The 22,426-nt window shown below is 37.5% G+C and overlaps 1 protein-coding gene across 2 annotated transcripts in view; it reads left to right on the top strand.

The window, feature by feature from the left end:
• Positions 1 to 10,383, top strand: part of LOC101154949 (protein FAM19A2) — a 107,271-nt gene extending 96,888 nt beyond the window's left edge. For both annotated transcript variants that reach the window (XM_011477122.3, XM_004070474.4), the window contains exons 3-5: positions 2,366 to 2,515; positions 5,587 to 5,711; positions 9,500 to 10,383. In XM_011477122.3, coding sequence (XP_011475424.1) covers positions 2,366 to 2,515; positions 5,587 to 5,711; positions 9,500 to 9,511 — 287 coding nt within the window. In that variant the 3' untranslated portion in view covers positions 9,512 to 10,383. The remainder of the gene's footprint in view (positions 1 to 2,365; positions 2,516 to 5,586; positions 5,712 to 9,499) is intronic.
• Positions 10,384 to 22,426: the final 12,043 nt, after the last annotated feature.

Here is a 22,426-nt window from a genome sequence, read left to right as displayed (position 1 = left end):
CTTTCAAAAGCTGAAAATAATGTTCTGTGGCTGGAAAGACCCATGCTTTACAGGTTGTACGACTGAGACTATGAAGTTATATTTGTGACACTACAAAGAGAACAAAAGTCCCAGTTTTGAAATATAAATGTCTTAAATGGCAAAGTAAATGTTCACTTTAAAAACAAAGCTTTCCAATTTCTAATTTGCCTTCAAAATACATGTTTGCATTTGTGACACAATTGTCAAATGCATTGTCTCGCATCTTACTTTCTCTCTATATTTGATTTTGTGTACTCTGTCTTTTTAAATGAGACAGACAATAATTTGGCCGCAAGAATGATGTTCTCTGTAGATGTAGACTACAGAGTTTGATCATTCAGAAACAGAACTTGCAATAAAATATTTTTCAAAGATCACAAATACCTGGTTGTATGGAACAATATTTGCATCTATAAGCTTGTTATTTGTAATGAAGCTGTCACCTCTGTAAAAATGATCACCCTTGTATCATTACCTGCTCCTTTAGCAGAGAGATCAGTGTGCTACCGCACTGACTCACGTCTGATCAATTATCACTGCAGGGACTCAGCCTGAAAATGGGCCTGGAGGTGTGTTTTTGTCAGTGTGTGTGTGTGTGTGGGGGGGGGGGGGGTCACAGTGCTTGTTTATCTTCTTGTTGAAATAATGCTGTACATATACATATATATATTTTTTACTCTGTCAGATTAGTTGAAGGTAATGTGAATGTGAGGAAAATACCTGCACAAAGTAAAGTTTTTACTTTAAAATGACTTTATTGATCTGATCAAATTTACTAAAACAAATTTTATCACACTGATCTAAAAGCATTATGCTGTTTAAAGTTGTAAAACAAAAGTTTAGTGATTGAATAGTTTAGATCAAATTCTGGGAAGGCATTCAAAGGCATCTTTATTTAAAAACTATTCATTTGTTCATGTACTAATGGTCATAACATTTAGAGGCTATAATTCCAAAATGTTCTTGCTATTGTTTTACTATCTCCTTACAGTTGAAAGGTAATATACATTATAAACAAGCAACTTCCATATATTTATCTGTATCCTTTAAGATTTTGATTCATTTTTTTTAATACTATCAAGTAAAGCACTTTATTTACAATGTTCAACTGGGTGTTTCCGATTTTTTCAACATGACCATTAAAAACTTAAAAAACAAACTAAACCACAGAATCCTCACAGTTGTCTGCTGATTTAAAATAAAAATAAAGATGGAAACCAGACATACTCTACAAAGAAAACCCCACTTAGTTTTGATTTAAATTAAACACTACAAATTAAGAACTATGTGAATCTTTGTTTGTCTGTTTATCATTATTATGGATCTTTCAGTCCAAAACGCCTCTTTTGTAAACACTCTTTGGACAGACTAAAGTCATTGTTTTCTTCTTTTCTGCCATGCTGCGTGCACTCTTTGTTGTGTCGCGGGTACACTCTTTGTTATGGAAATGACAGTAACTTCCAACAACTGTTTGAAAATGCTCCCACACACACACACAGCAAACACTGTTGTGAAAGTCAAAAAGGCTGAACATGAGAGTGCATGCACGCCTACAAGCACACACTCCTCTCCAGATATGGCTTATTGTTTGTCCTTGACATTTTTATGTATTTGATGAAAGGCGGGTATGAAAGGGCCACATGTTCAAGTCACAAATCTTCAAATGTGGCGTTGTTTTTTTGTTCCCTCTCATGCGGGCGACACAGGGGACTCCTGTGCTCGGTTGGACTTGTTGTTAATCAGCCACATGGCAGAAATGTGTGCGCACATAAATAAGCACATGAAGTGGCAGGTATAGAAAATGTTAAAGTGTATATTCACCGCAGGGCTGTAGAAGGCTTAGCAAATGTTTTCAGTATAAATCCTTAATGTTTTTCCTGGTGGAAAATAGTAAAAAACAGATTTTGAGAAGTGCTTCAAAACCTCCAATGTGTTTGGACTCTCAAAGTTTCGTTGGTGCGAAAAGCTTGTAAATAAAGGATTCTAAAAACATGCAGAGTTTGATAAATCTAAATGCAAATTGCATTTCTTTTGTAGCTCACGGCTTTCTAAAATCATCCCAATCATTTGGACTGCATTGTAATTTTGTTTCATTCTATTATCCAGTCTGACAACCTGCTCTTGCAACTATAATTTTAAAGTGCCGGAGGGAGATATTTTATTGTAAGCACTATTTAGGTGCTGTTATTTTACATCTTTATACAATCTTGCGTTTGTCTATCTGTATAGGAGCAAATTTACCTTTAATGTTGCTGATTATGTACTTGGTGCTAAAACAGCTACCGGTACTTGTGTGGAAAACAAGTGTAGCCCATTGCTTAAGAAAAATGTGTTTCTTTGACAGTGCACGTGAAAGCAGGAACGTGTGAAGTGATAGCTGCACATCGGTGCTGCAACAAGAACAAGATCGAGGAGAGATCGCAGACGGTCAAATGTTCCTGCTTCCCCGGTCAGGTCGCTGGCACAACTAGGGCAATGCCTTCCTGCGTTGACGGTTTGTATTTTTGTTTGAGTGTTGATTTTGATGCATCTGCGGATTCACACTACCTGACACACATTCTTCCTCCACTTTCCTGTTTGCACGACTACAGCAGAGTTCTGGTGTGGTCACTTCAGACAGAGCACACAATATGACTGAAAGGAAAAATGAGCTAACAGGCACCGTCCTGCCTGACATTTACCCTGAATTAGAGGAAGACTTTTCCCCTATACCACATGTGCAGATAAGTTGTAGAGCAAGTCAACTCTCTCCCAATATCCAGTGTTGATTTTTCTAACTTCAACACCCTGAGTCCTTTCTGGGGAAGGCTCTCTGTGTATTTTTCTTATGGTTTTGTGAATTTTTTGGATAGCAGAAGCTCAATTATTCCAAAGTGTTATATTCAAGCTTCATTTAAAAATGATGCAAGAACAGCACAACATAAGTATGTTGAACACACAAAGTTTTAAATCAGATTTCTCTTATAAATTGAATTGAAGTAGGATTCAGGTGTAACAAAGAATGAAAAAAATATTCAAGATTCATATGACAGAGTTTACACTCCTGCATTTGTGTCAACAGTCCTGATACTTCAGCAGTGAGAAAAGATTTGCAGAATCTGTCCCTCACACCCCGCAGACTGTGGAGTTTGTCACTAAGGCCGCTCTGCAGGGATGTCGCAGTGAATGGATTCTGAAAATGAAAATAAATTGGCATTGGCAGAAATAATATAGATTAAAAATCTCTCCAAAGGGAATTTTTAGTGGTAGGGATGAATAAAATGAGAATGGATTGGCGTAGTACTGATTAGAGTACTGGAAAAGTGCATCACTTCACACCAATGATCCATAGCTAGTGTGTTTGACAGATAACCATAGTGACTGTGATAATGGCTGACGGCCAGGACAAGAAGCTCAGGTATGATGATATTGCCTGCACCAGTTCCTGACATGATGCATGATAGCTGGCATATAATTTAAACTTGATTAAGAAAAAAAAAAAACAGCCAGGATGATCATAGCTTAGATAGTTCAACTAGTCCAAAGGGGAGACAGAGGATGTTGAAGATAAACCACCTTGGAACTTCGCAAGCCAGCGGCACAAGTGTAGTCTTTAGGGAGTCTTCCACTACCCTCCAGCCTCCAAAAAATGAAAGAAAAAAAAGAAAAATCTAGTTAATGGGAAGAAGAAAGTCAGAGCCACCAATGCCTTTGCCCCCCTTGTGACTAGGTATATTAATAATGCAAATAAGTTGATCACATGATGAGATGGAAGTCACTCATGCCAAGACAAGAATGCATGAACTTTCCCCTCAAGGCCAGCAACCTGAGTCTGAACGCCAAGAGGAAAGAAATAGTTTATACTGCACTGAGCATTCAGAATACAACAGTACAAGTTCTGGATAATTATTCAGTTATAGAACCACAACTACAAACTGTCAAATATGTGCCTCAGCAACAGAAACCAGAAAGACAAATGAGAAAAAGTACCAACAGAGACTACATTGAGGAGTACCACCAGTGGCTATAAAAAAAGAGAACAAAAGAAGATCCTCCGGGTACAGGCTTTCCAAAAGTACCCCAAAGATAATTCAGGACAGTTCAAGATGCAGGCAGATCAGGTGTAAAGGAATTTCATAGCTGAGTGGGAGTAGTTGTGTAAAAACATCTGCCCGAGTGTTCCAAACAAAAACATCATTAAACTTCAAAATGATCATTTCTAAGATCACATATCTTAGAAATGATCATTTTCACATGATCACATGTTTTATGTCTTTCAGATTGTTAATTATCTCTTTTGTTTTCTGGAGAGTTAGTCTGAAGTTCAAACAGAAAGAAGTATTCTCTAACAGAGCATACATTAGAAATGCCTTGCCTGTAATCCAGTCTTTTCTGCCAATCGCATCTGCATAACCATTTACCACAGTGATATAAGGTTTACTGAGTGGCTGCATCTAAACACCTAAATCAAGGTTGGAATCACCGCTACATACTGCATCAGCTCTTATCAACGAGAGCAGACTGAAAAGTTGATTTAAAGAGCCAGGAAGGAAGCAGCGTTTCACTGGGAGGGTGGCAGGAGCAGCCACAGAAATCATCAGTGTTCTTTGAACATTACACCCTGCTACAGTGGAGCTCCAAATAGCACCAAAAAGTTGTAAATGAGCAGAAAAATGTTTATTTAAGAAGCAAAAAAAAGGGACATTTTACAGACAGAAAAGATTTGTTTCTGTTTCTTACTGTACTGAGCTGTAACCAGAATGGGAACACAGCAGTAGTCCTAGCAAAAATCATAAAAAACATGGGAAACTTCAGTCTTTGGACAAACTAGAAGACTTTGCCATTCTACCATCTCTCACTTTGATTTTCATTCTTTTGACTCTCTATGTCCCTTAATAAATATTTTTTTCTGGCATTTTGAATCTTCAGATTCATGCAGCCTGTCACTTTAACACTGAGGTGTCGACCACAAATAATACTTGCGAACACTTTATCACCGTTCACATTTGAAAAATGCTGATTTTCAACAGCTGAAACAAACGGAAAAACAGCAGAGATCAACTCTGAATATTAATAAGCCGTAACATACATGAATCATGTTCCTGAAACACATTCTTAGTCAAATGGGCTCATGAGAAGCTGAGGCGCACAAATCATCAGATCTCTGTTGAGTGATGAAAAAAAACAACATTTTCTAAATGAATAAATGATACAAACAGAAATGCAATAATTTCCACTTCAAGTCAGGATTTTGCTCATTTGAGGTTTCTGTGTTCTCTTAACTAAATAATCTCACCATGACCACTTCCACAGGACGGCTTAACCACAGACAAATTACTGTTTCTAACTGCTTATCTTAGCGTGCCAAACTCTGTTTATTCATTTTTTATGCAGAATTAAACTGGATTTTAAAAGCACATTTCTGTTTTTGAAAAAATCTTTGTTCATTTGAAATGAGATAAAAGTGTGGCTGGGGAGGGCTGGCTGATAGAATTCACAAGCAAGCAGTCTAGAAAGCAAACATGAAAGCGCAAAAATAAAATCACAGCACACACTGAACTTTTGCACAACTCTCTGTTCTTCCAGCATCCATCGTTGCCCAGAAGTGGTGGTGTCAGATGGAACCATGTATGGAAGGGGAGGAGTGCAAGGTTCTGCCAGACCTCACAGGATGGAGCTGCAGCACCGGCAACAAAGTCAAGACCACAAAGGTTAGTGGGTACACAGTCTCTCCCCAGAAATGTGTCTTATTGACTCTCTCACACTGTCTTTCGATCTCTCAAACACACACACACTCTAACAGATTTTCACTTTTATTGCATTAGTGAATATTTCTTTTTCCTGTTTCCTTTCTCAAACTGTGCTCTTTTTTCTCTTCTCCACAGCCTATTTTGTTCTAGTTTTATTAAGTATTTGTTTTTTTTACATCTAAGAACACTTAAAGAGCCACTCCAGTGAAAATTGTGTTTATGGTGTTTTTAGCATGTTCTTGTGGCGCTTTTCCTGTGGCCTTATAAAAAGACAATTACGATTAAAATGGCATTTCTGAATAATTCTTTATTCAAATTGTTGGGAATCAGGAGAAGACAAAAAAATGCCTTTGAAAAACACCTTCATCAGTGACATTGGTGCTACAATCGACACGGTCACAAGCTTCCTGCTCCGCTTCATTCCGATGCATCCACTTGCAGACTAAAGCCAGATAGCTTCAATATTGCTCAATGTTTTTGTTCTACTGCTAATGTTAGGTTAGGGTTGTGAGGGGCTGTAAGATAGCAGGAGAGAGTGTAAAGGGATAATAGGAAATGAGGGAAGGCTCCACCGCAACTCAGGCAAATTTCTAATGAAATATTGCCGCTCTGCAAAAACTGTGTCCTAGAAAACAACACATTTTTAAATTTTGGATTGGAGTGGGACTTTAATATTTTAACTTTAAAACCACTTTTAAAATACCTAATGAACTGAAATGTTTGATACACTTAATTCTTTGCATATTTTAACGTCTGCTGTGAATAATTCTCTATTTATTGCATCAATATTTTCTCTTAATTTGTTTTTTTTCTTGAGAAAATAGTAACCATGGATGGACATTTCTGATCCTCTCATGTCGTCATGAACAGCCTCTCATCTTTTTCTGCCCTGTAAGGGACAACAATCACCTCCTGTCAGTTTAGACTTCTGCTTCCACCCTCCATCCCTCTCTCAGCCTGCCCCAATTTAATTATTAATGGCTGGGTGCAGACCTTTGTTTTTTGCCTAAATAATTGATTGAAGGTGTGGTCAGAGGATAGCATCGGGAGTCGTCTCTTTGGGTAAAACAAAGAAATGTGAAAAGGCTAACACATGATCTGCCATTTGTTTTTTTTCTTCCAAATGCTGACATTTTTGAAAACATCTCCAATGGGCTCAGATGATCTACCATGCCATTTCCTTTTCTTCACAAGTTTCCTCCTTGATGAGCAAAATAAATCATGTTTCTCAGTCTTTGATTTTGAAGAAATGCTTTCCTGATGTCTGCTTTAGCTCTAATCAGGATCAAAGCAGATAACATGGTTTCCTTATAAAATAATCCATTGAAATCTGTTAATTGAAGTAAAAAGACTGCAGGCTCCACTCAATTTTTATTTATTCATTAATGCAACCTACTGATGTTAATAACAACATGATCCATCATATCTTCAAACTCAAAGAGGATAGGCTTTACTTCATTACATGCTTGTTTGGACGTTAAAAACATTTCCAAATGTTCCAAAGTGTGTTTATAATTTCCCTGAACAACATAAAAGCAAATCAGATCCATCTTCCTCTGTGACAAAGTTTAGAAGAGAGCAAACATTTGGTGTTTCTTGGATTGAGGTCTTAGATCAATGATCTGTGTGTTGGTTAATGTGTTTTGTGTGTCTACGTTATTTGAGAGTGTAAGCTGATGTGTTTGCCCGATGATGAAAAGAGGGATTTTTTTTATCTCCTCTAGCGTTGCATGCTGAGGTCAAGATGTGCAGGCATCCAGATCAATAGCATCGAGCGTTCTCTTATAGTCCCATTAAGACCTGCTTGTAAATTGAAATTGACGATAAAGCGCGAGGAAGAGAAAAGATGAGAGGCAGACATTGAAAGTGCCTAAAACGAAGAAGAAAGTGATGGAGATGTGCAAGTGATAAGAATAACTTGCAAAGAAGAACGTGGAGAAAAACTGTTGAAGAAGTACTTGAAAGCTTGCTGGTAGAGCTGCTGCTTTTACAATAAACACTAAACAATATGGCCCTCTCTATTGGAGCTTGAGGAACAGAACAAGGGAGGAGAATAGGTGGCAGGAGGAGGGAGAGAGGGAGGAGATGGATTAGTCATTGTCAAATGATTGCTTATGGATGAGTAAACATTGAAGCCCGCAGCGCCAAGACATGAGCTGAAACTAAGACATGTGAACAAAGGATTAGACAGACATTGTGCTCACTTTAAATTTCTTATAAGGTTAAATAAAATTGAGTTTACCGGTTGGTAAAATACCAAACGGTTCTTTCAGCGTTCTGAAAACTAAACCAAAATGATTAAATAACTACATTTACATACATTAGTATGTAGTTCCTTAATACAACACATTCTAAACATAATATAATTGTTAACTTATCCCTATTTTTTTTGTTATGATAAGTCATAATTTCACTTTACATTTTAATATTGAAAGTTTACGTGACTTTGTTTGACAAAAAATCCAACCATGCTAACAAACCACCTTTTGAATTAAAAGTGTTTGGTAAACTCTCAAGGTAGTTGGTAATTGATTGAGCTCAGTTTTAAAAATTAGTAAATTAAACAAATTGGATTTCAATATTATTTTTGATTTACATTATATAAAGATTAATTTTAATTTTCCTGTTGTTTTGGGCAAAAAAAACATGTTTTTGTTGGCGTTTTATGTAAAAATGAATAGTTTTATAAATAAGAACTCCACTTTTGTCAATTGTTTAAACTACTGTCTGTGTGAACAAAGCTTTTTAGTTGTGAAACTATCAATATTGAATAAAGAGTAAATTATTGTACATTTTTTAAAGCAAACTGTTCAGGAAGTTGACAGTAATTCTGTTTTTATGAAACTTTAAATGAGGAAAAAAGCCTTGAGGAACAGTGTAGTTGTGCCGACTAAATCTTTAGAAAAAGAATCACAGTGTTCTATAGACTTAAGAGACACTGAAATAACACTCAAGTGTTTTGTGTGTGGTTTGTGCCATGAGATCTAAACATCTATACTGTACATCGACTCGCGAACAAGGCAAAGAAACTGATATCTAAAAGCATATTTAAACAGGCAAGGGACAGCTTCCAAAGAGACTGACTTCTGCATTTTGAAGCAAAAACAGGTTCAGAAAGACTACAGTGTATGTGCGTATTGAAAAGGGAAGACAACAAACGCCTGCAGACTCTTTGATCAAACGCAGGAGTGAATGCCTGAAGGCAATGGGAATGAGCCCAGGAAGGCTGGCCCGAAGCCATCAAGAGCAGATACAGTAGATCCGTTTCAGATGCCAGCTTAGAGGACACGCTGCTCTGTGCTCGCACAGCGAATGCTGGCTTTTTACGTTCGTTCACTGGCACCTGGTTGGCTGATAGAACAAAAGAAAAACTCCTTTAAGACGCCACAGGGGTCTCAGAAAGACATGCATGTCTCATCTAGTCAGGATTATTATTACATGCTCTGAACTGGGCAGTACAGCAGTCTGTTTGCCTTTTAGGAACTTGAAGTTAAGCAAAAGTGACTTATTAAAATTTTTCCAAATTAAAGAAAAGGTGAAGATGCTGTTATTCAGGGTAGATGTCTGAACGCGTAAGCATTATTCCACCAATAAAAACCCCTGTCAGTTGTTTTAAAATAGTCACTGTTGCTGCACAGCTATAAAGCCCCATTCACTGGTATAGTCAATTTTTTTCACATATTTACCATATTATGTAAGCTTTTCTGGACACATCATTATTTTGACAACCTTCCACTTTCTCATTTTAGGTGACCCGATAGTCTTGTCCATCTCAAAAGAAGTAGTCTGGCAAGTTGGCGAAACAAAGCACAATGGACCTATCCAGTTACGAGGAAAAGCACTGACATGAGTCCCTAAAGGGAAGTAGCGATTGTTTCATTTTTCCAAGGATAACGGAGAACTGAGGGCAGAAGAGGAAGGACTCTACTCTGCTTTCCATCACCATACACACAGCTAGGTCCCCTGTGTGCTCTATAGCAGAGGAAAACTTTGCGCACACTAAAGAGATCTTCGACCTAAGACTCAATCGGATGACAGAGCATCAACAACTTTACAGATTTAAAATATTACAAATCCTTTATTCTTTATTCTGCTCCATACGTGTAAATTCAGTTATAAAGCATTTATTTTTCTTCCTTTAGTTCTGTTTCCAAAGGGAAGAGGATCACCAATGCTTGCTCGGTGTGATGTGGGTGACTTATTCAAATGAAACTGTGCCACATGTAACCCCTCTCACTTTTCTCATAATGTATCCCAGATCTGCAAAGGAACCTTTTTCTTTCCTGACCCTGATTTTTTTTCTTATTTCCCCTTCAGGAGAAGAGGAAAATATTTTCCCTTTGTGGGTTACCACATGCCATTTTTCTGATGCATATTGTTTATCAGTCTTCTTTTTTCTCTTATGTTTTTCAAAGTCCTTTCAAAGTTGAGGTTAGACTAATACCAAGTAGATGTAATGATGCACTACAACATTTAAAACCTGTAGAAGAAGGGGTCTTGGAATCACCTGGGCTAAAGGTAAAGTGATGCTCTAATGGTTTTAATATCTGTGTTTTTAAAACGCCTGTTAACCTCTATTGAGTACATGTGTCAGTATTATATGAAATGAATTAAAAAGTTCAAATGAAAACAAGTCTGGAGCGTATTTTAGTAGATTTGTGGAGGCAGTGATAACAGATTTGACCCAAAAACTGGGAGTGACAGAGAACGGGTGAGTTTGTAAATGCTGATTTTCACTGTGTTGGCTCCCAAAAGTGCTTTCAATAACAGGTAATTATGTTTCAATGAACTTTACACATTCAGTTTGGTGGGACCCAATCTGGCTGTGAGCAAACACCTCTAAACAAATGCTTTGTTTTAAAAAAAGAACCCAGAGCGAGCTCTCCTCCCTGGTGGTCACATTTGTTACGTGAATGACAACTCATTAATCAGGGCTCATTGTCAGAAGAATACCTTTATTTAATGAAGAATTTTCCACCAACATTCTGAGGAAATAGGGAAATAAACTAAACTAAAAAACTAAAGTAAACTTAAAAACAAAACGTATGTCTCTGTGAGGACATAAGATTGTGACTAAAATTGTTGTAGATGTGTGGGAACAATCATTCTCTGTTAACTGGAAAAATAGATCTTTTACATTTAAATTCCACAATCTAACTCTCTAAATCTGGAACAAGTTTGCCCAACATCACAAAACCGGCTTAACTTAAAGACCATAACTGTCCTAAACCTAAATGTTTTTGTAAACATGAACAAAATCATATTCTGTGCTTTTCTGTGTAAAAAATGTGAAATAGATTTCTGTATTTTATTATTCCTTTTATTTCTAAGAAGTCTTGTGACTTGTTTTGAAAATGAGTCAAAATTAAATTACTTAATAAAAACAGAACAAAAACTAGAAAAATAAACACTTCAAATTAGATTTAAAAAAATAAATTTGTGTTTGAATTTTTCTGAAATGTTTTGCTTGATACGCAGAGATATTTGAACACTAAGGTAATGTGTGTTGGTAATGCTCCGTCATTCTAGTGTTTACACAAAAAAGTGATGTGATGCAAAACTTAAAACAGCTTTTTACAACCCTCAGTGCTGCACTCAGCCAGGGCAAATTAAGTTTCATTCCATTTTGACAACTTCTTAGGAAAAAATCCAAGAAAGAGTCCTTATTTTTAGGATTTCATGAAAGAAAGTTATTATTAAAAGTAACTTTAAGGCTCTGTTATCTTTACTATATTTGCAATTAAAAATGTAGGCACAAAAACGGGAAAACAATGTATTTTTTGTCAAAACAAATTCATTTAAACCTTTTTACACAACGGTTATTAAAAAAGAACATTATTCATTTAAACTACAAAAGGCATCATGATGGCTTTCCACTATAGATTTTTTGGTAGAGCTGCAGTTTAGTACAAAATGGGTGTCAGTATCATTTCTTTACAAATTCGTTTTTTCTCTGAAACCATTGAGCCGAGCAGGTTTATTTTTCAGAAAGGGTGCTTTAAAAAATGGTGTAACCCATGGGATTCAAACCACAACTTGTTTCTTGTTAGGAGGATTAAAATCCATACCTTTCAATTCATCAGTCAAGTTTATTCTAAAGAAATCTATTAAAATGATTCCAAAAGCAGTCAAAATCATCAAGGCAAGAGAAAGAAGAAGACAACGATGAAGGCAAACTGCAGAGGAACCGTTGGAAAGCTTTCTCAAGTTACACGTGTGCACACACACAGACGCACACACACACACACAGGAGTGGAGGTGGTGAGTGTTGAGTGGACTGCTGTAATTACAGAGAGTAAAATGTGTAAAAAGGTTTTGACATGAGAGTCTGACAACTTCAATTTTACAGTCTTAAGTGCTTGCAAGGTGTTTCTCCAGCTGCACCAGAATCCAATCAACAGTCAACTAAGTGCGGCTTGTTGAAATTCCTTCGGAGAACATCTAATACCACCGTGCTCTCAATACAACACCAACCATTAAGCGGCAGTGATGAAGCCAGGCATCAGGTGTAGCTCCAACAGCCTCCTCATAACTGTCTGACAGTTACGATCATCAACCCTGCTGCAACCCACAAATCTTGTCATCTGTGACCATCCTCTGAAAATCCAAACCATACCGTTATAACTCAGCGGGCTTTCTGGTTAGCTTCAGTGATGAAATAGGGGCTGTAAGAACAGATGCCGGAGCAGATGCTGCAGCCAGCAGAGCCATTAGATAAGCTACCCTGTGTTGATACATCAGTGCAAGGACGATGATTAGGAGAAGGTGATGGATCGAGGGCTGAATGTCATTCAAAAATGTGCTGAACTTGGTCCGTATGTTCAGTAACTCTAAGAATGCTGGGAACATCGAAAATGTAATAAACAGAATTTAATATTTGCCTCGCTGCTTGTATTAACATTTCTAAATTCATTTATCCTTTATTATCTTGCTGTTGTTTGTATGATAAATTATTAACAGCTTTCAGTACAATACTTTTCAATTGCTGCGAAGCTATTAAAACCTGAGATGAGTTTGCAGCGAGATGAGTTTAAATACAATATTTTTAGTTCTCCCACACTGAGGTAAAAAGATTTGATCAAAATCAAATAATATCAAAGAACAGGCACATTTGAAACTTGTCAAACATGATCAGGAAGCATAAAACTGAAGCTAGTCTGAGTCCTAGCAGCAGCAGAAGACCTAATAACCCAGGTGGTTTAAAATGGAAGCAACATGTCTGAGATGTTGCTTGGTGCCAAGCTATACACAAATATACAATGTGTTTTGGTATATAATGTTTCTAAAAACAATTTTCTTGGGGGAAGCAGTCAAATCAGATATGAATAAGTATAAAAACACAAGCTCCACTTTAAAAACACCATCTCCACCTAGAAAAACACCAATGACAACCAATTCAATTGTCTTTTTCAATTGCAAACCAGGCTTGTGGGTAGCCCAAGCCTGGTTTGCAATTGAAAACATGCTTGGTTTTAACTGCAAACCAGGCTTGGGCCACCCACAAGCTTTTACTAGATTGTCTGTGTCTGATTTGATTTGATTGCTCATTAGTTGTTCTCTCATCAATGTTCTGGTGGATCAACTTTCTCAAAGACATCAGACACAGTTGGATTCCCAAAGAAAAATTATGTAATGAGTCTTACATGCATGTTTTTATTAAAATCACACTTCATAAGTAAAAAAAAAAAAAAAAAGACTTTTATAAAAATGAAATTATCAGAATTGATTCATGGTTTTTTGAAGGATGCACTGAACACTCATTCCTTCCGGTGGAACTCTGCCCATAAGGACTTTAAGCAAAACCATTTGAAAAAAAGAAAAGACAAATGTACCTTTGAATATTTTGCGGGAGCAATCAAATAAGGTTTTGGGAACATGTCGCATCATCTTTTTTTGTTTCTTGTGCAACTCTCCATTGAATTTGCAGGAAAGTCCAGTCTGCGTGCACTGCAGGCACCCAGTCTAATTTCAGTGTTCCCACCCTTAGACAAAAGCATGAGAGGATGACGAATTTAAAGGAAAGAAGGTAAAAAAGGAACAAAAATAACTGAGGAGGACTTTTGTGATCTTCCTGCAAAGTGATGACCTCAAGGTAATGTGGCTTTTGTTGTAAGACCCGGACAGCAGAGCAGATTGGAACAGGTTACAGATGAAAAAGATCACAATGATATATAACACACCGTGTGTGTATGAGTGTGTCACTTTTTGTGTGGAAGCTGTACAGAGTGCAAAAAAGGAAAGCGTGTGTGTGGAACCGATAAGCGGCATAGGCCCAAAGGGTTTCTGTACATGCTGGTGTCAGCCTTTCATTTTCCTCGGACACACTTTGTGCTATCCAAACCCTCACACACGAATGCAGATAACCTCAACCTCGACTGTGTCATTCATATCATGGGAAGTATGAAAGGAGGCGTGTTCCTTCATTTCTATTGAAGTCGCTCCTGGAGGAACACTGAATATGAGTCACGGTGATTAAGGTTGCAGTGATGACTCACAAAGATTGCATGACCTCTCTGCTGTATTTGCTGCATAAATTGCACGTGTAATTATCATTATGCTAGGTATTCACAAATTCATTAGCATGACACTGTAACCACACTGAACAGCAGGAAGACACTGGAGAATAGCCTGGCTAAAAGAGCTCAAGATTTTTTTTGTTTTTTATCATCGTCGTCTGGCTTCTGAGGTGATGGCAAAGCGTCATCTGCTCCTATAGGAAGACGAGTGAACCCTGCCCACACAAAAACACTGCATCTCTCTCTGGATGCAACTCTTCATCATAGTATTTAGGCCTGTAGGTCTTCTAAATTTTTAAAATGTGTTAAAACTTCTAATCCACCATTCTATGATGTACATTGATCACTCTAACATGGCAGTTTACACTAGTTTGTTGTGCAAGCAATGCTGACTTTTTATGCACAATCTTTCAACCTCAAATATTTTTCTTAAAGTATTCTTTAAGAATAAAACCTTATTTTCAGCTGACAGATATAAAAATGCTTACTTAATTCTTTTGAGGGATCAGTGCTGGAAAAAAATGAAAAAATGTTATCTCTGGGATTGTTTGTGCGCTAAGCAAGGGTTAATGGCCAAAGAAGTGTGCATTGTTACATTTTAAAGTCCGACGCGAAGTGCGTTAAAAAGCAATAATGCACACTTTGAAGGCCATTAACCCGCTTATACCATGGTCACTTACAAAAAGAAATAAATATTAACCAGTTTTTAGTCCTTAATTCTTGTTTTTTTTCCGATTTGGATCGCTTTTCCCACAAAAAGCGGACTATTCGTTACATGGTGCGGCGCGATGCACCGTACCGCGTAACAAATAGTCCGTGTCGCGCCGCACCACCGCTGCAGTCATGATTCTGCAAGATATATATGCTGATCTTTCCGATGGGTTGAATCAAGCATCAGTTCAGGGAGAAAGTTCACCTCTTACCGCTTGTTTTTGTGATCATCTGGCAAGTTACAGTGATCCTGATTTATCTTAAAAAGGTTGAATATCTACATAAAACATGTTTACCGTCATAAATATATTCAGTCATTAGCAGCAACCATAGCCTTTTTGATCTGACCAAAATCACTATGAAAATGGTGGCAATATTAACTTTAAAAAATGAATTTGTATTGATAAAGTATAGAATTATTTAACAAGATGGTGGTGATGTTGTTTCTCAGCATTGTAACTTAACAGCGGAAGGTTCCCTGCTCTGAATCTGTGCTTTTACTTAGAAATTCTGTCTACCTCCAAAAATCTAAAACATTTTCCAAACACATCATCTAATAAACTGCAACCCACTTCATAAAATGTCTTATTCAACTCAAAAAAACTTTTAAAAGCCAGTAATGCAGCCAAAACACACGTCGGGGATATCAAAAAAATGTTTTAAAATAATATTGGAATGGCCACAGGAACTACGGCTTGAGGGCCATTTTGTGGCCAAATCTGAAATCTTAATAATTTTCACATTTTTACACAATGTGAGAAAAAAAAGCTTACGTCCACAACCATAGCCAAAGTTTTGTTGACCTTTGACCAGAGGAAGAGACATCCATCTTGAATATTCTAAACAAAAACACCTTCAGTAGCAGTCATTTAAACTCCTCCCATGGGTTTTGATATATAACCATTTGACTCCTTAAGCATCATTGGGAGGCTACTTAGAAAAAAGAGTTGGAGAAGTTGTACATTTTGAAAGGTGTTTGAGTGGCGAGCTCACAAGAGTGGTGTCCCCCCATTGTTTGCACGTCTTTTACCAGATTATTGTGAAATTTAACATAAGGATGAATTTTTGGCTCAAGCTGAACGAAACGATATGACAGATGACATGAAGATATTAGAAATGTGAGCGTTGTTAACAAAAACCCCACATTGCCAAGGAAATCCAAAAGTTTTCTTTTGCAATTTTTTCTAAAAAACACATAGACCAAAACATAAAACAGTTTCTATGGAGATTAAATTAACAGAAAAGCTGAAATAAAAAATAAATAAATAAATAAAAAATATGTTTTTTCATGAATTTCTTACGTGGGGGTCTGACCAGAATGGCAAAGACAGAGGGGGAGAGTGAAGAGCCTGCAGCAACTCCTCAGCCAGTGAGGGCAGGTAAAAGGGGGGTTGTGAGGGTACAGCTAGGGCGAGGCCAGGTAGCGCCTGTGGGCAAAAAAAGCCGCTCGTGACGTTTAACTTGCCCTTCTTTAACTTTCAATTCAGAGGTTATTGTAATATGACTAATACAGTTGTAACTTGTATTTATATTTTCATTGTAAAATTCAAGCAGAAGATGAATGAAAATTTCAATAGGTTTTACTGTGACTCTGGGTCCCACTGGGCGGAGGCCCCGGGGAAGACCCAGGACACGCTGGAGAGACTACGTCTCTCGGCTGGCTTGGGAACGCCTCGGGGTCCCCCCAGAGGAAGTGGCCGGGGAGAGGGAAGTCTGGGCATCTTTGCTTAGACTGCTCCCCCCACGACCCGGTCCTGGATAATCAGAGGAAGATGGATGGATGGATGTAGTGACTCAATTACCTATGGAGCTTCAAAGGTCAAACCAGGAAATAGCAATATTGATACTTAATGGAAGTCTGTGTTCACCTGTGAAAGTTTGAGTTGGGCTGTCGTTGACTGCACAGTAACCCTTGGCTCACACTGCATCCAGTCCGGCTCCGGTGCAGCCACCAGAGCGGTCTAGCTACAGCAGATGACTCACATTGGCTACGGATGGCTGCAGTCCTGCTGCAGCCCAGGCTCTGTCATTTTTGTCGTTATCCTTATGAAAAGCATGTGCAGTATCATAAAGGATGGGGCGGTTCTGGACCTCTGCCATCAGCGTTTCGTCATCCATGGTGTTAAATGATTGATATGACGCTCTACCACACACTTTGTGACCCTGTGTCAGGAGAAATAACTTAATGTTTACACCGCTGTGAAAAAGTGACAAGTACAGCAGAAAATAGGTTTTATTTGAAACTGTATTGGATGCACTTTATACTTGCTCACATTATTTCCGGTTTAGGTCGTTTAATTTGGCCCAACTTCACAAAAATGTGCTCCAGCTCGCTCCAGCGTCCGGCTAAAATTTGAAGCCAAAGAAACGAATTTGGAGAGCCGGAGGATGGATGCCGTGTGAGTGCCTCTCGCACTTTTCAAGTTACATAAAGACTCTGACTTGCCGCACCACCGCTAGACCAGATGCATTGTGAGTTAAGGGTAACTCCGTGCCACTGACTTTGGACTATGACAGTAAGCTAAAGCTATTGAAAATACATGCTGGGATCAGAATGATTTGACTCAAATGTTTAGTATTTCTATGCATGTATCTCAACCTACTCAACATTCTGCAACATTTGACAAACATTTAAAAAAAGATGAAGCCCCCTGAGCTTTTATGAAAAATATGTTGGGTTCTCTCCGGGGTCTCCGGCTTCCTCCCACCGTCCAAAAACATGCTTCATAGGTTAATTGGCAATTCTAAATTGACCATAGGTGTGAGTGCGGGAGTGAATGGGTGTGTGATTGTGGACATTCTATCCTGCAACAAACTAGCGACCCGTTCAGGGTATCCCCCCTGCCTTCGCCCTCAAGTGGCCGGGATAGGCTCCGGCAGCCCCGTGACCCCGAAAGGGATAAAACGGTATAGAAAATGAATGAATGAATATGTTTACTTTAATATTTTTTTACCCTATTTTTAAAGCAATTAAAACAATTTGAGATCGGTTAATGAGATTTAAAAAAAAATAGGGCAACTTTGTTCGTCACATTGTGGGAAATCTCTGCTGTCAGTTTTTAAATTGAGTCCTCTGCATAGCTGAATTCTCTGAGGAGTGATGTTCAGCTGAAGAAATTATGTGGTAATTTTGTGTAGGGAAACTGACTTCCAAAAAAGGACTGGTGGCCAATCTAGGAAAGAAGACTTCTGTTATCCTAACATTTCGGTGCCATTGCACTGTTTTAATGTAATAAATTTAGAAATTTGCACTGCAGAACTCAGAAAAGATTCAGCTTGTGTGGAGGTTCCAGCAGAAATCCTGTGACAGACCTCAGATGCAGGGGAGCAATCTCTGAGTTTCTTTTCAGTCCAGGGGGTGTGGAGAAACGTGATATTTTGCAGAAAATGAAAAGTTTATCGTGGGTAATGCTGATATTTAAATCTGCTACTAATCAGTCTGCCGAATGGGGTAAGAAGAAAAAATTCCCTGTCTGCGATGAGATTTAGCGAGACGGGGGGGTGGTGTCAGCATTGTGATGAATATTCAGTTGTTGACATTTGTGTGGAGAACTGAGGATGAGGGTGGGATGATGCCAAGTTGGAGTAAAGAGCATTACAGAACATGAAGGGAATAGGGGGGTGTTGAGAAGTAGTGGGGATTATGAGGAGATGGGGACAGCAATGGAGAAAGACATTTCTATCTCTCCCACAGCAGACACAGAGGAGTTGGTCAAGAGCGGAGACGCATGAGTGTAACCACGGTAATTAATGAGACTTGTTCTCAATGATTGTTATTGTCTGTTTGGTTTGTGCAGGCAGCTTTGTGGCAGTCTAGAAACTAGATCTGGGTCACATTGCCATAGTCTGCTCATTAAACCTCTCCAGCTCCCTTGCTGCACCAACAGCTGTTTATTTTGCTGTTGCGATAGTCTGCATAGTTTCTCTTTTGACTTCAGAAAGCTTCACATGCTCATCAGCGAGGCTGAAACACCCCTGAATATTATTTGGAGGGAAACAAAAGTAAAAAGCCACGGAAAAAGATGAGAACCAGCAACTTTAAAAAAAAAATAAGTCATAATTATTATTAATGTTTTTCAATCAATTATTTATTAATCTGATCATTATTTTGTAATATAACGTAATTAATCATTTTAAGGACTTTTCATTTACATTCATGATATTGTGGTGCAGTGAAAGATCAAAATGCAACTTAAAAAAGGCTTTATGAAGTTTTTTTATTATGAAAAAAACATCCGTTTACTTTTACACCAGCAAAACGTTTTTTTTTTTTAAATCTCTAACAATTAAGAAACAGGCAACCAAACATACAAAAAAAAACTCGAGTCCAGATCTAATGCTCTAATTTACCACATCCAAAAACAGTCCATCCTCACAGCAACGCAAAAATATTTGACTTCTTAGTAATACCTTACTCCACAATTTATCAGAACAGCAAGACAGTAGGCATGAGTGATTTTGTAGTTTCCTTTAACATGCAGCAGAAGAGAAAGAAAGAAGAGAATCTTAGAAGGAGATGAGACAAGAGGAGGTGACACAGCAGGAACTGAACTATTTAGACTTTGGACTTTTTTGCATTGAATCAAACATTTGCTTCATCATCTAGACAAACAAGCGGTAAGAGGTGAACTTGCCCTCTGAAATGACAATTTTTTTAATTTATCATGACATTGGCATATTACTCAACTGCAGCAGAGCAAAGTTGGTGTGGGCTCAGTTGCTGTTACCATGACAGCGCATATCAAAAAGTCAGTTTTTTAGAAAAACTGTTCAAGTTGAAAAATATGACAAGACTAAAGTACAAACAATTTATTTAATATTTATGTATTTATTAAGTGACAATGGTAAAAGCAGGATAGTGCTCTTCAAGGTGTCCATTATCAAAAACAAATGGACGTAATCAGGCCTCCACATCCTCATTTAATTTAGCATAATGGACACCTCGATGGGCATTACTATCCCTTACATAATAGATAATAGTAATAGATTATAGATGAGATTAATGGGATTTAATGGGATAAAAAAGGGGGTTTGTTGTCATATGCACAGTAAGGAAACTGGTTTCCGTTAAGGTAAAATGAAAATAAAGAATAATTACAAAATATCTGAAAAATAGGAAAATGCTGTAATTTATTACAATATCAGTCCTTTTTGCTAACAAATTAAAGAAAGTATTAGACTAATTTTTGGGATTTAAAATATCAAATTACTAATACCATAAACTCAAACCCCTTGATGACTAAATGTCATCCTAATTATAGTTATCTTCGCTTATATTTCAGAAATTGTTGTCTTATATAATCAAAATGTTTTATGGCTACATCAACAAAATTCTCATCTTTTATCTAAAACATTAAAAAGACCAATTATCAACTGCATTTTTCTCCACATCTCTCTATTTACTATTTGATTAGTTTCTAAATTGTAACAGTGCTGCACCTACACAATACAACACAATACCTGCAAATATGCTGCAGTGCTCAATTATGTTGGTATTAATTAGTTTAATTATTATCCTGCAGCTTTTGTTTTGTCTTCGGAGAGACTTCAAATGTTCGATACTGGCACATTGTTCAGTCAAGTGCACACACTACATCAATACAATACGCCTGCACCTATTAAAAAAATAGAGAGAGCATACAAAACTGTGCACACTTGACTGCTCCTCAATGAGCACTCTCGCACCTCAACTTGCAGACTAATGAATATATTCCACAAAACTTTAAAGTTGGTGTTCATAATGAACTTTATTTGCATAATTAAGGGGGAAGAGTCCAAAAGGACCTTACAGTTCTACCTTGTTCTTGGCTAAAATGTAGACTAAAAGAGTAAGAGGGAGGTGCAGCACAAAAAGCTTATGTTGAAGAATCGGTTTGGATTGATGGGTTTAAAAAACGAGGAGCCATTGTCCTAGTGTATTAACAATGTCATGACATATTGACCTTATTAGACAGAAAAACTCATAATAACCAAATAGAAGCAAGATGTGCAATTTATCATCTGTACAGACACACAAAAGCATACCAATATCTTCCAGTCAGTTTTCCACACCTTCCACTGCTTTCATTTTTCTTTCCATCCACCCATTTCTCCATCCATCCCCATCCAAAGCCTCCAGTCAGCAGTCAGGTATAGAATTCCATTACAGCCTAGTGATGCAGCACTTCAAAGAAGGGAGAACTGCATGTGTGTGGAACGGAAGGAATGTGTGAATGTGCAGCTCAGTGTAAGTGAGATTTTTCTGCTACATACAGAGAATCTCATCATCAGACACACAACAGTGATGTCCCCAGCCAGTATCTATCCTGCAGTGTGTGCAAACTGTTTCTGTTTTTTTCCTGATGTGGAATGTGCAGTAAGCAACTTTGGTCTGGCTCAAAAGTGGAGATTTTAACTTAGTAGATTTTTTCTTTATGCTTGATTTAATGAAAAGTCCATTTGAAAGAGAAAAAAAAAATGCCATCAAACAGTGACTTTTTTTCTTTTTATCCAAGAAGTAGATGTTCTTTCAAGTCAATCTAATATTTGAGTATAAACTGGAGGAGTTCATCATCACTGATGTGGACATGTTGCCCAACTGGTATAATATTTTAGATTTTCAAAAGGCCAGGACAAAGTAACAGGTACATTTAAGAAGATTTTTGTGATCACTAAAAGAAAGGCAAAAACTCGACTGCTTCTGATGAGCAAAAACTATTTTCTCAAAACAATTGAGCCACCTGAATGTCAGAAACTCTTTTGAAGACAAAGATTTGAATATTTGTTTCTGGTACACTCCTGTCACAACTTGATCAATGACTACTGTTTCATAGATTACCATGGTTTCAACAGAAACTATGCTTTGAATCAGAATGTTTTCTGAAGGATGTTTGCACGTGGGCTTCCCATGTGTTTCCAAGCAGATTCAGAGAATTACAAGGTTGACTATGTCATTTGCAGACAATTCTTGTTGATTACTTTGAATGTGAAACTTTTGGGGATAAAAAAGAAAACCATATATCCCAAAAATAAAAATAACCACCACCATGATTGTTATTCTAAGATTTTACTAAAAGAGCTTATTGTAATAGTTTGGGGTTAAGAACTTTTTTGTTATACCCTGAACCCATGAAAACTAAAAGGTGGCTATTCATAGCCAGGTTTCACATGTTAATATGAATGGAAGTTCAGGGTGAAAATGAACAGACTAGGGGGTTTGGGATGTTGTGTTCAAAACACTTTTTCAGATGATAAGCACTCATTAAACTATGAGAAAATTCTGTAAATACTTTTGTTTTCTACGGAAGCTGACAACGGCCTGCCCTACTTTTTCTTGGACTGTTTTTTCATGATAACTAGCTATTGAAGAATATACTGTAGCGTCGCTCTCTCCCTTTCCCGCACTGATACGCCAAGGCTTTACCAGTTTTACGTTTTTAGTCCATTTTTTCATGTAATAGTGGATCCATC

The sequence above is a fragment of the Oryzias latipes genome, chromosome 7, assembly GCF_002234675.1.
Source record: "Oryzias latipes chromosome 7, ASM223467v1".
Taxonomy (NCBI): domain Eukaryota; kingdom Metazoa; phylum Chordata; class Actinopteri; order Beloniformes; family Adrianichthyidae; genus Oryzias; species Oryzias latipes.
The sequence above is the reverse complement of the archived record's forward strand: the minus strand, read 5'-3'. Positions and strand labels throughout refer to the sequence as shown.